Source organism: Patiria miniata, unplaced genomic scaffold (assembly GCF_015706575.1).
Source record: "Patiria miniata isolate m_02_andy unplaced genomic scaffold, ASM1570657v1 HiC_scaffold_24, whole genome shotgun sequence".
NCBI lineage: Eukaryota > Metazoa > Echinodermata > Asteroidea > Valvatida > Asterinidae > Patiria > Patiria miniata.
This window is the reverse complement of record NW_024037063.1, coordinates 19,529,339-19,545,706: the sequence shown is the minus strand read 5'-3', so window position 1 is coordinate 19,545,706 and position 16,368 is coordinate 19,529,339. Positions and strand designations below refer to the sequence as shown.

General features: G+C 40.2%; 1 protein-coding gene across 1 annotated transcript; it reads right to left on the bottom strand.

Moving 5' to 3' along the window:
* Positions 1-1,136: 1,136 nt before the first annotated feature.
* On the bottom strand, positions 1,137-16,201 carry LOC119732705 (hepatoma-derived growth factor-related protein 2-like). Its single transcript, XM_038206353.1, has 12 exons — positions 15,997-16,201; positions 14,344-14,440; positions 13,465-13,555; positions 11,748-11,911; positions 10,029-10,256; positions 8,674-8,788; positions 8,447-8,519; positions 7,587-7,682; positions 6,295-6,378; positions 5,500-5,575; positions 4,854-5,027; positions 1,137-4,165 (listed from the first exon to the last, which is right to left on the bottom strand). The coding sequence occupies exons 1-12, from the start codon at positions 16,153-16,155 to the stop codon at positions 1,938-1,940; spliced, it is 3,585 nt and encodes a 1,194-aa protein (XP_038062281.1). The 5' UTR covers positions 16,156-16,201; the 3' UTR covers positions 1,137-1,937.
* Between the last annotated feature and the right edge of the window lie 167 nt (positions 16,202-16,368).

Here is a 16,368-nt window from a genome sequence, read left to right as displayed (position 1 = left end):
CATGAAAGACTACATAGCGATTGGAATCATTGATTAGAATTCTGTGCACACTGGGACCAGCTTTATAGGTTTGCCAACAACGAGGCCAAAACACTGTTAAGGAGTGGTGTTCCAGAAGACATCAGGCAGTATTCATGTGCTTGGAATGACATCATTCTGCGTAACAACGGGCCTAGATTACTCCTTCGCAAAAAGTTTGTAAACTTTCGCCTTTGCCAGCGCCAGTCGAGTCAACTTAGATGGAAGACCGAATATCGCGATTTAAGGAACGAAATGAGAAGGCACTTGGCGCCTCGGGGCCGTCAAATTTTCAGGGACCGAAGTTGAGCACGAAAATAACCGAGTGTTCCCAATTTGATGGTATGGAAATGGATAGAATGGGAAGCTTTTTTTTAATTGCAATGTTGGAATTCTGCCAATCGTCTCAACCCCACCGGAAAAAAATTCATCCCATCTGACCCACTCGGGATCGTATGCCGTGTCAACCGTGAGAGTTGAGCGGCAATTAAGTGTGCCTGCAGAAGCTATTTCTGTCCGATGTGAAAACCCAAAAGGTTAATTCTCAAATATAGATCAGGCCGTCAGGAAGGGGTTTAGGTGGCAAGGATGTCGGCTTGTGAACAGTGTGTAGAGAAAGGAAGGCAAAAGTAATTGGTATTAACCAGACTGCATTTTCCTGAAGGAAATGCGTTTGGAAAGCCCCGAAAGGTAGAAATAGAGGGCGCTATATCGTTTCCTCAGTCATCGGTTCCAGGGCATTTGTGTGCGGTTTCACTTTTAGCGGGCCAACAAAACACTTGATCATGCCAAGATGACATTTATTTTATAGTTTTCAAGCAAAGTGGCACAAAACCCTGATATACAGTGGGTAACACCAACACTCATACAACTGAAAGATGCATGTAGGATGATATGACATACTGACGTTTTGTTTACACAAAATCAGTTCCTTTTTTTTTTATTTTAGAAGCCTCGGAATGTTGTGTTTTGCCACAGAAAACTACATGTAGTTGGATATGAGATGTATTTGTTGGGTTGTTCCGAATAATGAAGTAATTTGAAACAGTCTATTGGATTTTTCTTTCTAATTCTTGAACATTGTTTTATTTCTTGCAATAAATAAAAACTTTTGTTTACAACAGGTAGGTCTCTGCAATTAATAATGTTTTTCTCTAACACACACTGAACAGCACCAATGAACAAATTTAAATATGCTTATTTATAGATATCATAAATATCAAAGATAAAGGTTGTATTAAACTTTCATAAGTGAATGAATTGCTATTACTGTCAAAATGGAAAATTAAATTCCCAATATGCAATTTCAGCAAGTTATCCTGAGTTTCTGCCAACTTGAATTCATTCGATACTTTTGGAAAGGTATCTTCATCAACTTTCTAACACAACTGATGCACGTCAAGCAACAAGAACTAATTAACAATAGAGGTGAAATCTAGCACATGGATGTAAAATAATCGCGGGGTAGGTTGGTCTTTTAATTGCTGCAATGGCGTGTACATTTCCGTTTAATTGTATCATCTCAAGACATTGTGATTTTAGACCTACAACCACAGTATTTGGATGGGATGATGATCAAATACTATGTCATCCAATTAAATAAGCTAGGTATAGCATTCCACTTTTTGGATCGCCTAAATGGTTTAAATACCATCTCCATTGAGACTTGGGTCACCCTGAGCCTCCTAAAAGTCCTTATAAGCTATAATGATGGAGCCCCTACTATCCCAAATCCCATACAAATTACCAAAAATGGTAATTTATATACAAAATGCACTTTTGATATGGGATATATACTTATATTTACTTAACACACAACTGAAGGCGAAACACAATATCAAAAAATCCAACAAATTAACTTTCGATAACAAGAAAAAGTAAGTCAAGGCCATATAAGTCATGTTGGCAAGGGTATTTATTTATTCCTCAACTATTTCAAACGACTGTGGGTTTGTGTCACTTCCTGATGTCTGGTTAAGGAGTTTGTTGGGATCTCCCTGAGAAGGCTCATCAACTGTGTCTTGATCCTTAGGCCAGTCCTCTAGATCCTCCATGCTGAAGTCATCACTATCCTCCCCCACATCCACCCGATCCCTTTGCCTATCTTCTACGACCAAGACAGTGTCATCATCGAGGAGATCCTCATCTAGATTGAGGAGGAACTCCTCATCATCAACATAATGTTGCTCCTGTCGTTCAGCTTTCATTTTCTTGGGAGATGGAGATATGCTGTCCTTGGCATCAATTCCAGACTTCAGGTTGGTCGCTTCTCCAAATTCAGATGATGGTTTACGCTTGACGTTCAACTTCTTTGGTGATGGTTTTTTGGTTACCCCTGTTGGCTCATTTATACCTAATGTTTTTACTTCATTGCCTGGATTTTCATTCCTACTGGTGTCTGGACTGACCTTGTTCATAAGCTCTGGTGGTTCTGAATGGGGATGTGCAACTGAAGAAGCCTTTGAGACTGCGGTCTTGTGTTTGATGCTGAATTTCTTTGCAGTACCTTTCTTAGGCGGATTCTTCTCCAGCTTCTGTGGTTGTTGGTTAAACGTACAATCAGCATCCCTAGTCGGCTCTGCTGGGGGAGTTGGATTTTGGTTTATGCATGGACTTGCATCAGTCACGGAAATTTCTGCTGAGGAAGTTGACTCGGAAAGAGGGAGGTTAGCTTTCTTCTTGATGCTAAACTTTTTGGCTCTTTGTTTGGACACACCAGCATCTTCTGGACCAGTTTTAGTGGTGGTGGTATCTGATTTAGGAGGCTCTTTTTTCAAGTCTTTGTCAATTCTCCCTTCAACTGACATCAAGGCATGATTTTCCATGTTATTGGAAAGTTTGTCTTTTGTGGTTTCCTTCTGATGAAACTTTTTAGACAACTGTTCATCTTTTCTCACCAACGGAACTGCAAAGGATGACTTCTTTGGCTTCTTTACCACATCCTCTAACTTCTTGGATGGTGTTTTGAAAGCTGGCTTCATCTTTGGGCCAGCCTCGGTTGTCTTACTCTTCTTTTTGGTTTTGGTTTTTGAATCATCATCCCGAGTGTTTGGAGAGCCATGAGCTTCGATATTTAACCTGTCAGACATGTCTTCTGCGGTACAAGTCTTCACAGGATCTGCTGAAGGTTTTGCAGCAGAGGATTTCTTAGCTCTTGGCTTCTTGACTCTTGGTTTTGAATTTGTGTCACTTTCTCTAACATCTTGGATTTTCTCGGATTCTGCTGTTGGGGTATCAGTCTTATTCAAATTCCCTGTGTTCATCTTTGCTGAAAATTTCTTTGCTCTGGGCTTCTTGACTTTGGGTTCAACTTCACCATCTGATTTCTTAACCCTTGGCTTTCGGACTTTCTTTTCTTTCTTCTCTTTTGGGACAGCAGCTCCATCACTTTTGTCAGGTTGTTGTGGATTCTCAGATTCTTTTACTGAGGCTGTCTCCTTCGGCACCACAGCAGGTTTTTGCTCATTATTCTCTTTGGATTCAACCCGTGGCCTTCTGACTTTCTTCACCTTTGGTCTGACATCTCCAGCAGTTTTCTTTGATTCTTGTTTCTCAGATTCAACCACTGAAGTACTAGTCTGGGGAGACTCTTCTGCCTTTAGCACTACAGCAGGTGCTATATTTGTTTTCGGTTCAACCTCAACATGTGATTTCTTTACTCTTGGCTTTCTGGGTTTTTTTTGTTTTGTTCTCGCATCAGGATCAGAGTTTTTACACTGATTCATTGCATCATCTTCCCCTGTACTTCCTGCTGCTTTTTTGTTGAGTAAACAGCTCTTCTTGACATGTTGCTTCTTTGACTTCTTTGTTGAGCCATCTTCTTTCACCTCATCATTTATTATCTTGGATCGTATTTCTGATTCAGAAGCTTGAATATCTCCAACACTCTTGCGACATTCTTCATCCATGTGCTTTGCAGTATCGTCATTTGACCCTGCAGTGATGCCTGCTTCTTTCTCCTTACTATTTTTCTTTGAATGATGATGATGGGATTTATGCTTCTTTTTCTTTTGGTCACTAATATCTTTGAGAGACTTCTTTTTGTACTGCCTCTTTGTCTTACATTCCTTATCAATATTACCCTCCCGTGCCTCTCCATCCGTAATCTTCTTTGACTTCCTTCTCTTTTTAGTTTCCTTTGGGGCCTCTGCAGAAAGTAAAGTAAGAAAACAAAATAACCAAATGATAAACATCTTTCCTAATGGTAAACATCTTTCATATCTTTCATTTGCATTAGCAGAGGAGGAAGTATCTTCCCTGACAGAGAAATAACTAAAACTACTAGGACACGGTTGACTGAGCAAAGTATATTGACGAATCCGCGCACGTGATCACTGTACACTCACAAGGCCCCCTTCAATGGAAAAACCATTGTGCATGCAATGGACCGATCCAGTAAGCTCCGCCCAGTGCGCACGTGGGCAAATTAACACGTGCTCCTCTCCAATGCCACGCTGCATTTTCCTTCCGCGCGCATCATACGCGCGTGCACGCATGTCGGACTTGAGTGCACACACGTCGGACATAAATCACGGCTGTGATTAGTCAGAACACCATGGGGCGGTGCTTACTGGATCGGTCCATTGTAGAAACCAACTTCTACATGATGGATTTATCTACAATAGCTAGCACAATGCTTTCGCCATTGAAGGCGCCTTCATGATAGAATTGATAGCGTCACCGGATTGGTCTATACTGAAAATTAACAGGAAGTTTTTGAGGCAATAAGATTTCTTCCAACTGAGTTTTCAAACAAATTTCTCTTTTCACACAGTTGTGGGGAATTCAATACTTCCCTGAAGGCATTTTGTACTGGGTTACAGATGATATTCTACCTTCATCAAGAGGTGTGTCTTGAAGTGACTGGATGGTCTCCCCTGCCTCACTCAGTAAGGCCTCTGCCTCCTCAAGTATCTCGTCTACGTCCAGCCCAAGTATCTCAAGATCAAACTCTACATCCACATCATCTGACTCATGGTCTGAATCTGAAGCGACATCTACAACCTCAACTGTGACAAGATCAAAGACACAGAAAATGTTTTAAGAAAGACTGCTGTTGAGAAAAATCGGTTAAATTATTGTTTCTCAGTCTTTGAGGTATATTAAAGTTCATGGTTTCTCTAAGATTATAGCTTTCTCAGCTGTTTTCTTCAAATCAAATTTGTGGACTTTAAGGTTTGTTATTTGCATGGTTTGAGTAAGTATTTGCTGGAATTTTAAAAAGACATCTTGACTTTTGACCCAAACCGTTATGGGTGATTACAACAACAAAATGAACCAAAACATTTTGTTACTGTATAAAAACACCTCTCCAAGAGTAAGAAACGTAATTTAAAGGGAATCTGATTTTTATATGACTAAAAAATGGCTTATCAAACCCTGGTTTAAATTCTTCTTAACAAAATTTAAGGTTCAAGGGTTTTAAAGGGTTTTTCCCCACTGACCAACAAATAAATGAAATGACTCCATAAAGGTGCTCACCAATTGAAGACTCCTGTGAGTTATCCACTATCTTTCCTTTAAAGGTGTGACTGAAGCCAAATGTCTTTATTCGCTCCTGTAGAAATTGAGATTTAAAAAAATTTACCCTTTGTGATCCCCAAAACAAGGCAAACAGTAAGTAACAAAATTTGGTATCATACAACCATCATAAATATGTGAATTATTACTCTGAACTCACTTAAACCTGTCTGGACGTATATGGTGGTTTTCTACAGGGATGTGATTGTCAATTTAAAAGAAAAAAAAAATCGGAAAATTGGATGAAAGGTCTGAAAGATCTAGTTTTTCCTATAGTGAATACGTCTTTCTCTCAGATTAAAAAAGTCTGATTTCAGACAAGTCTGAAAAATCTCATGCCTATCCCTAGTTTGTCAATGTAATATTTTTTGGATTCCGAGTTTTAAAGATGATAGAATACAAACAAACTAAGCAAGAAATACAAGTAATGAAAGAAATTGCAATAGACTGATCTATTAAGCCCCCAATGATGTTCCCGACATGATTAATGTCAGACATGCGTGCAGGCTTTATCATGCAGCTGTTGCCTAACATGCACAGTGGCCAGGGTAAAACAAAATTTTCCTGGGGCCCTTGAGCGGGCCCCAGACCCCACGCCACAAAGGCTTCACGCTTCGCTCTCGCATGCCCCATCTTGGACAATGCTCCTATTCTATAATTATATCCTGGCTAGAACCCTGAGCCACTGCATAAAATGCATTTTTAAAAATTATCTTTAAAAATTGATGTTTAAACAATAGACTTTGTTTTACGTACCTGTACGTTCATGGACAGTGCCTTGTTAGCTCTGGCTACAGCTTGACTAACCTGCTGTTTGTAGTCTCGGCCCTTTGCATGTGTCTGTTAAAGTCATGGTTAATGTAAAATCATTCTCACTCAAAGAAAAATGTCTGTAAGTTTTGTTTGGATTTTATGGGTTTGTTTTGGGTTGAGTTGGCCGGGTGGTTGGGTTTGGTTGGGTAGGGTTGTGTTGTTTGGGGGTTGGGTTGCGTTGTTTTGGGGTTGGACTGTTTTGGGTTGGGTTGGTTTTTTTTTGGGGGGGGTTGGATGAGTTGGGTTGGGATGGGTTGTTTTGGGTCAAGTTGGCATGAGTTTGTTTCTGCATTCAGTAGGGGACGCTGAACAATAGAGGACAAAAGGGTCCCAATTCCCGAGAGGTCCCCTATTTGGATTCGTGTACAAAACATATGGGAGGTCTTCCTAAAAAGTTAGTACAAACAAAAGAGGGACAATAGGGGGTTCCCGATTGCAGGCAAATACACACTTGTGTGGGTTGGGTTGGGTTGGATTGGGTTTCTTAGTGGGGAAGTTTCGACTGGGAAGTGTTATCTCAGAACCTCCATATTGTCAAAGCATGTGGGCTGGAAAATCAGGTATCACTGCACAAATATCTGTGAGGCTCAATTAAACCAAAATGTACGTTCCATTTTGAAATTCGTGTCTTCACTGCAGATCAGAATTAGTTCTCTTAAATGGTTGGACTGCAGACAATGCGCACTGAACATTTAGCCAATTGGCTTGTCATCTCCAGCAGGTACCTTTTCCAGGTGCTATTTTGACTCTTTGTATGCAAAGTTAATACCTATCCCCTCCCTCAGAGTTTGTCAAGTACAATGCACTGCAAGTTAAATAACTAGTACTACACCTATGGATGTTCGATATTTGAGTCAACATTCATTGTCAGGTAATACGGCATTTTTTTTATTAAACATCTCACAAAGACCTTCTCAAGCTCTTTGAAGAAATAGATCCTTTGCTCCAATAAAAAGATAATTTCAAATCCTACTTTAACATTATAACGTCGTAATTGTTTTGTATAATGACAGTAAAAGTATTATGTCTCAGCTTATTAAGTTGGACTTAAATGAAATCTGATGTTCTATTGCATAAACATTGTTTATACAATAGTGAGACCTCGTGTGAGGTCTCACAGAAAGTCTCAAGTACATCATTAACTTCATGATCAACCCTCACAATTCACCCCAGTTCCCCCAAATGAATTAATCCTCCTAAGACAGTCATCCTGGTAAGGATTTGATAAATCTTACTTGCTCGTCTTTGCCGGGATCATACTTCCTGATGAATGTGCTCTTCAGCCAAGTCCTGGAGACATTCTTGTCCAGAAACACGACATGGTAGTGAGTCTAAATAAAAACAAGGAAAGAAATATTAACAAACCAAAATAAGTACTTATAAATGAACAGAAATATTTATCTCATTGTGTCAAAAGTTGTTCTGACTTTTTCACGTACAAAGAAAAACAAAATTGTAAAATTATTACTTGACAACTTGACCACATTTCATTTGGAAAGAGGACTCCTCAATTTTAACTTTGAAACGGTTGTTTACTCTTCCCGCATTTTATGGACCGTGATAATTAAAAGGTATTTTTATCACAGTACTCCAATTGAAAAAAACACCCTATTCTCACTTGAAACAAACTGGAAAACAAGGTGCATGTTCAATCTGTCGGAAGATGTTTTACTCTGAAAAAGGCCAGGGAACAAGTTGTTTGAAACAGACAGATCCTTTCCCAAATCTAGTGTTCACACTGAAAGGACTTTAACAATTTAGAAATGAATGTGCTTTGAAGCTCTGCATGGCAATACATAGTAGAATAGTTTTTTGCGGATACACCCTGGAATACCTCTCCTCTGAAGAAGTGTGGTTCTGAAAATAACAGACCGTGAGAATTGTTCTCGACAGTTATAGGACAGTGTCCTCTGTCCTCAATATTCTTCCGTTGATGGGACACTCTGTCTGAAACATCAAGAACATTTCTCACCTCTAGTTATTTTCAGAACCACACTTCTTCACAAAAGAGATATTTCATGGTGAATACGGGCAAAAGTTATCCTTTTACTGTATTTTAGGAATTGTTTTTAGACCCTTCTTTTGAGATTCTTACAGGGTAGGTGTCGGTGTCCTCTTGTTCCAGGTATGTACCAGTGTCGGGGTCTTCCTCTACCATTGCCGGCCACCTGTCATGTTTACAGAAAAATACACATTTTAGTTTCATGAGCAAGAATTCATTATTGCATTTACGTGAATAGCAGTCCCTGGATTAATTTTCACGTGTCAAATTCAAAGTTAAAATATCTTGAGCCAACTTCTGACAGAAGCTGTGTATTTTACCATGGGAAGCCCTGCATCTTGGCCCAGACAATGGATCCCTCGGTGAACTTGGTGAAGACAAACTCCAGCGAGTGGTAATCCTCCTCAGGGTGTTCACAAGAATTGTGAGCAGAATCTTAAGATAAAAAAATAACAATTAAAAAAAGGATTATTTGGTTCACGTGGTTTGCTGTGTTGTAGTTAAGAGTCTCCTAATGGTGGGCGGAGCATACTGGTTTTTTTTATTGAGGTCCCCACAAACCACATAATTACCAGGACCCAATTTCATGGTTCTGCCTACCGTTAGTGGAAAATCCCTACTTACTAAAACTTCCGCGCTTACGGCTAGCATATTTCACAAGTTGGCAAGGATTTTGGCTTATATCTGCACATGTGTACATCACGTAACTAAGGATTCTGTGCTCACACAGGGTTAGCACAGATTTTTTTTTTGTTGCTTGTCTGCTAGCACAAAATGATGATCATAAGCGTGGAATTCTGTGGTAAACAGAGCCACGAAAATGGGCTCTGGCCACATGTGTCGTGAGGGTACAATCCGTAGTGTGCCTGGCAGAAGGTCGTAGGCGCCTACGCCCTTACACACAAACGCGTAATCACCAAAACATTTTCAGCAAAAGGCCATATGCAGAAAACTGCCTCTATTTCACTGAAATTTTAATACTTTCATCTGAAATTAATATGTTGTTCCCAAAATTATGATTCATATGTGTGACAAGTTTACAATTTATAATATGTGTGGGAGAACATTGGATTCATAATACGTGTAGCGGACACATTGGAGCCTTTCAATGCAATTTTCTTGAAAAGTGATTTTTTTTTTGCATTGGAACGCTCATATGCCCTTCTGCCGGGCACCCAACGAATCCTCCATGGGCGGATTCAGCATACTGTCTGACAATTGAGTTCCCCTGGTTCTTTTCAGAACCTCATGAACTCACAAAAGGTGGATTTCTTACTACATGTACATGGTAAAACCACAAACTTTCTCTTATTGCTAATACTTCACCATGCAAACCTTCAAATTTTGAATCAAAATATCTGCCTTCTGTAGTTGTGGAATGATTGTTTTACAAATTGCAAATTATTTGTGGTCCTAAACTAATTAAGGTTGATCTTTTGCTGCATTTAAGAGATGCATTAGCAATCCAAAATAAAGGCCTTTTTACAAAGGGTTACATGTGCCCAAAGTAGGGGAAAAAAGTTTGTCTTCAAGTAAAAAATGCTGTGTACAAGTTTAAAATTTGTTACGAAAAAATAATGGAATTCTTAGACCGAAGCCCTGTAAATGAACTGCACAATCTGTGTTTCCTAAAACAAATTTCTTTCACAATGTAGAAGTATCTACAGACTTTTACCTGTATTCATTTTGCAGACCCAGTGCTCAGGTATCAGTGCGGGATCTGTGACATCACTCAGATAGCGCCACTTCAAGCATTCACTGTGCATACACTGCACCCAGGTTCCGTCTTCATGGACCGTTCGCTCTTGAAGCTTCTTCTTCTTATCGCTGCCCTTTCTTTTTTTCTTGGGTTTGGGGTCAGATTTTGGGAGGCGTTTTCTCTTGATCGCTTTGTGGAGGGGCACTGGAGAGTTTTGGGTTAAGGAATAAGAAATAAACAATTATATGTGAGGAAATGTTATTCTAGACAAAACAAGTTGGGATGTTAAGGCCAAAAAAAACCAGTTGGTCTCTGGTCAGCGCGCGCGTCGATTTTGATCATGCACGTCTTTTTTTCTTCAAATTTTTCGCGGTAGCTACAACAGCGATATCTCTATTGCCGCGCCACCTCAAATTTTTGTACGAAGGAGCACCAAGGAATTGGGAAAGTGCACAAAGGCAAATGATGGAGGACACCAAGGCAAATGATGGAGGACACCAATGTATATGAGGACACAAAAAACAAAAATAGAGCCCACCTTGGCTGTACAATCCAAGATTGGAAAAAAAATGGGGGAAACAAAAAATAATGTGCTGCCTCATCAATTTCGGAGCTTTGGTCTGACCACAGACCCAGTCCTTCTGATTTGAGGCGTGCGATCGCACCCCCACGCCATCGCATGCCTAAAAGCTTCCCGAGAAGTGTGAATAATTGCATGCCTGAATTTCCTTGGACCACAGATCACACACCTAGAAAAACCACACGCCTAGAAAAATCCAGGTGTGCGTTTTCCCACACGCCTGTGATTTTCAAATCAGGACTGGAGACAGACTATTTTTTTTTTGGCCTAAGATTGTTTTTTTTTCAGGGGAAGGAAACCAATTTTGGAGGGAATGGTTTGGAAGAAGACTTAGCTAGAAGCTTTGACATTATGCCTGCCAAAAGAAAATTATGCCTGCAAAACAGTAAATTATACATTTGAAGACATCAAAACATTCCTGCCATTTTAATAAAATGATTGCATATTTGAGGTCAATGACATTTTTGCCGGCCACTTTTAATTATTGAATTTCTGTCTGCCACAGTTAAACAGTAAGTAGACATTTTAATGAAACACATATCATTTCCAACATTCATAAAGTAGGCCTATGGGCGCTGGGCGTCAACAAAAGAGGGTGCCTTTTTACCACTTTTGAGCCCCGTGCACGGGACACACAGCGTGTGTGTACTGTACTATACTGCTCGCGCGTGAAGAATGCACAACTTCCTGAATGTGCCAAAGATATTAGCCACAGCATCTTCGCGTGACCGTCATCATCGTCAGTGCGCGAATGCGTTCGAATTTATCTTGCGATGGTCTCCTAGACTAATCCCTGCCCCCATAACTTTGGATCTTTCGAAATACGCAGTGGATGAATCGGGAACCGGTCTAAGTCTCCCCCAACTCTCCTTTTCTGGCCGTTGAAGGGGTACTTGTGCACGGAGCCCATAACTTTAAATTTGAGGTATTACTGACACGTATTCGAACAACTGTCAGTAGACCCACATATACACACCCATTACGTACTTGAGATATTACAAGTAATGAAGAAGAATTACAATTCTTTTCCCTTTTATTTGCAGCGACGGTGATTAAACAGCGTTACCATTATACAAAACACTGAAATTTGTCTCCAGATATCTTAAGTTTCATACCAGATTGTGTAGAGCTCTGGTACTCCAGTTTTCTCCCACTTCTCTTGCGTCGATCAGCCTGAGGAGTCTTCTTCTTGTGCGACCTCTTGTGAGAGAGTTTTGGAGGCATGGGCAGGGATTCCTTTTCCTCGGCGCTCAGCTCCGGGGTGACTAGATCGCTGTGTCTTTAAGGAGGAAATCAACAAGCAACCATTATAGTGATGCTCATGAATAACAGAATCACTTGAAATACAATGAGTGCGTTCGATTACTTCCCCCAGCTTACTCACGCCTGGCTCCTCGCGTGATGACAGACATGCACAGTGGAGCTAAATAAATGAACGGTTTCGGGTAAAGTTTCGTGCAGGAGCTAGAGTTGAACTTTGACATGACACTCAGGCTGCATCCGAATCAACTGTCTAGAGCTAGTTAGTCTAGGTCCGAAAATACTGAATACTGAAAATACGCGGGGATGCGCTGACAATAGACGTAGCCGTAGCTCTGAAAGCCCGTTTTGGACACAGCCTGAGGCGCCCGCCGGACGTCACGTTGGCAGCCATGTTTATTGCATGGCCTTATGGGATACTTACCCAAGTAACCGGCTTGGCGAGTCGGTTACTTGGGCCAGGCTCGAGTAAGCGCGGGAAGTCACGTGAGAGGTAAATCGAACGCTGCCGCACTTGCACGAGTAAGCACGGGGGAAGTAATCGAACGCACTCAACATGGAGCAGAAGGAATTTAATTAAAGAATTTTGCTGGTGACTGAGCAGTTATTGCCACCAACTGTATTTATCTCCTCATACAATTCTTAATTTTTGTTTTTTTTGGCGGGTGACTTATTATTTGAACAAGCATCTTTAATTTTAGAGGATTACTTAACCCTAAAGGGGCCTGGGGGGGCGCCCCCCCCCCCCCTCAACATTTTCTGTGATAGCCTCTGTTAAGACTTTTTAGCCTCGAGCTTTGCGCATCTTTTGATACCAAAAACATAAAAATCGGACAACGGGTTGCTGCGTAGCGAAAAATTTTCCAGCGCTATGCGCCGTGAAAACTGAATTTTCGCATATACTTCGTGTACACAGAGCAGAATTGCCATTCGTACATATGAATAATTAATAAGCCATAATTCCAAAACCCTGTGACCTATAGTCATGAAATTTCTTGGGTATGTTTAGGAAGAGTTGCTCTATGCATTAGTAGAGTTTCAAAATTTTTCGTCACTCTGTTTTCTGCTTCCGATTACATGGCATTTGAAAATAGAAAAAAAAATTTTGGCCAATTTTTTTGTGTACGATCATATGGAGGCGTCTGCATGTAGTCAAGGGCAAAAGGTAGAAATTGATGGTTTTGGGTGTTTTCTTCTCATTTTTCCAATAAAAAAATAATGGTACGGGCTGTCAGAATAGGGTAGGTAGGGAAACCGGAAGCAGAACTATTATTTTTTTTGGCCTAATAAGTCCTCAAGTTTTGATCAACTTGAACCAAAAAGTAATAGGTGGCAGATGCCTACCATATAAACCCATGCCTGTAAAATCAGCGTCCAATTTAATTGAGCTACTATGCAAAATGATGTTGTTCAGCAAATGTATGTGCCAAGAAAATGTCAGTTGAAAACCAGACACAAGCAATATCACATAAACAATTTGGCTGATGATCTGTTTTTGAAAGGAAATATGTTTGGCAAATTCTTGTGCTTGAAAGTTCAGTAAAATTGGGCCCAGGGTTTGAGATGGCTCACATGTTATCTGTTTGTTGTTGTTGCTGGTCAACGTCTTGAAGTTCTTCCTCCTCGCTCTGTGGATCCTCCAGATCTTCATCAGGACCACACCCTGTCAATCAACACGAAGTAACAACCACCATTTTTCACAACAGTACATGCAAGTTTATAAATAACAAGGGCTGGGTATAAATGTTAATAGAATTATGACGATTACTTGATCCGGTACATGGTATCCTGTGGACACATATGCATTAATAGGGAACAAAAGACGGAATATGTCTCCTCAGGGCAATTTCAATGGGTGAATACGTCTCCAAAAGGTTATCACGAAATAGATATATGGATTTTACTCAAAAACTAGGAATTTCCAAGTTGTGTTGATCGTGACAATGGACCGATCCAGTAAGCCCCTCCCACTGCGCACGTGGGCAAATTAACACATGCTCCTCTCCAATGCCACACTGCATTTGGCTGCCGCGCGCATCATACGCGCGTGCACGCATGTCGGACTTTTGTGCACGCGTGTCGGACATAAATCACGGCTGTGATTGGTCAGAATACCATGGGGCGGTGCTTACTGGATCGGTCCATTTCAGCCCAAAATTTTAAGGTTATTAAAAACAGGAGCCTTTTAAAACTACACTTACAAACTGTAAAATTTTAGTACCCAAGAACAAAGAAATGACTCCTCAAGGATACAAATTCCAGTATGTGTGTACTTTACAAGAAAAATGCCAGTGAGCAAAAAACATTTTGGTTCAATTTTTTCAACACCACGTATTAGCATGTACTTGTCAATTGATCAAGCACACTTGAAAAAGTCTATACTGCTCACTTTATTTGTTAAACTGTTTAACTTTGAGGAAACCTTTATAACATTTTCATAGAGACTCTCACCAGGTCTGTCAGCAAGTGTCTTTTTTCTCCTTTGCAGGACTGCATCACACAGTTCATTGTACTCCTCATCGGACACAGAATTTGCTGATGGGATATTCTAGTGATACACACCATACAAAACACAACCCAACAATTAAGTTTGTTTCATCAATAATTCATTTACCCATCAATAAGGAAAAATTTAAAAAAACATGTTTAGCATCCCCGTCCGCCTCCTTTTTGGACGCCGCCTCCTTTTTTTTCTCTTTTTTTCTTTCAAAAACCGAAAAAAAGATAAATTTTAAACAGTGACATCATTTTGGCCTCTTTGTCTGTTGCATCTAGCCCATATAAAGCTGGTATGCTATTTCCCCGAGTCCAATGGCGGCCATTTAAAATAAACTGGCGGCCATCTTGAGAAATAGCTGGGTCGGGCGGCCATATTGGGAAGGAAAAAAAAGGGCCTCCCACTTCCATTTATTCAAAAAGGCAGGATGCTAAACATGTTTTTTTTTTTTTTGGCCTAATATAATGATGTAGCCTACATGTCGCTGGGGATAAAGTATATTTTTAGCTCCTTACATGACCCTATAATTAGGCCCTACTTAAATTTTAGCCAATAAAAGTCAAGGCAAAATCAGTTTCAATACTTTTTATAAAATGCAGTGGCTATCGGTACGGCAGCTGTATCGTGATTTTTAACTGCTATCGTTACTAGTATAGTTAGTAGTAAAATAGAAGTAGGCCTCTATTCAATGTCAGGATTTTTGGCTGCCGGAACCAGACTATCAACCGAATGGTTCTCAGATTTTATTAATTATTTCCCTTTTTTAAAAAATCCTCCAAAGCCACTGATTCCAAAGAAGAAAATGAAATCTAGGTCGTCTTAAATATAAAGTACAGTTTGATTAAAACAATGCGTTAAGAAAATTCTCAGAATACCTGATTCAATTTTTAAGTTGGCTTAGCCGCTATTGATGTGTTGTTTATTGTCATGTCTACTTTGTTTAACCGTTATATATTTAACATTTATTATTTCAAATTCTATAATAGGGGCCTAAGTGTTGTTTGTCTTGTATTGTTGGGCACATCCACCACTGAATTAGCTTCGGCTTTTTAGGATGCTGCCTCCACAGAGTGGAAATAAATTGAATTGAATTGAATTGAACATCATTTTGTACATGTACCAAAGGCGTTTTGGTCGGATGGGTAGGCTACTTTTTGTAAATGTGATATCGATTCACAATTGATGCAATGCCGTAACGATAGCAGTTGACATGGTTGAAAATTGCGTTTACGGCTGCCGTACCGATACTGCAATAGGCCTACGAAATAAACAACAAATTTTCGATAAGTTCCAAGTTTACAAATTGACAGTCAAAAATACTGCAAATCTTGATGCATTTCTTCATTCAGGTCTTTGTTGGTATTTGTGGGCCTAGGCCAGAGGCCTATGCCATAAATATTGTGCCTCCCCCCGAAAATGTTAAAGTAAAGTAAGACTTCCGATGGCCCAGCCAGCTAGCCAGCCACTAGGCCTAATGGTGCTAACCGTTAGCCCCTAGCCTAGGCCTTGGGCGGCCTAAATGACAATGATTGATACTAACCACAGTCCATGTACATGATGTATTAAACGAAACATTAAAGATCATGCTGACACAGTCACAAGCTTACCCGTTCGACATCGACGACACGTTCGACACATTCGCTTTCTTTTATCTCCTCATCAACATTAACTAGGGCCTCCATGCCTACAATCGTTTCCAGTTCGCTGTCATCATTCTGCCGTGTGGGCTCGTTCTTGTCTCCTTCCGTTTTATTTTCGGCCTCCATTTCATGAATCTTGCAACATCAAAATTCTCACCACCTGGCCTGTCCGTGACCGTGCCGTGTTCACTCAAGTCATGACAGTGACTGTTACTGTTAGTGTTACAGAGCAAACTTTACTTTTTTGTACAAACGGCCTCGTCTTTTTAAGTCCAAGTCCAACAACTACATGGACCGACAAAAAATACAAAGCGAAATCTTTCAAAATTCAAACATGTT

What these genes read in the sequence shown, in the direction of transcription:
- LOC119732705 (XM_038206353.1), bottom strand. Translation starts at nt 16,155, where the DNA reads ATGGAGGCCGAAAATAAAACGGAAGGAGACAAGAACGAGCCCACACGG. An exon ending in CACTGTCCATGAACGTACAG is followed by an intron (nt 5,576 to 6,294) that starts GTACGTAAAACA and finishes CAATTTCTACAG; the next exon opens with GAGCGAATAAAGACATTTGG. An exon ending in AGACACACCTCTTGATGAAG is followed by an intron (nt 4,166 to 4,853) that starts GTAGAATATCAT and finishes TACTTTCTGCAG; the next exon opens with AGGCCCCAAAGGAAACTAAA.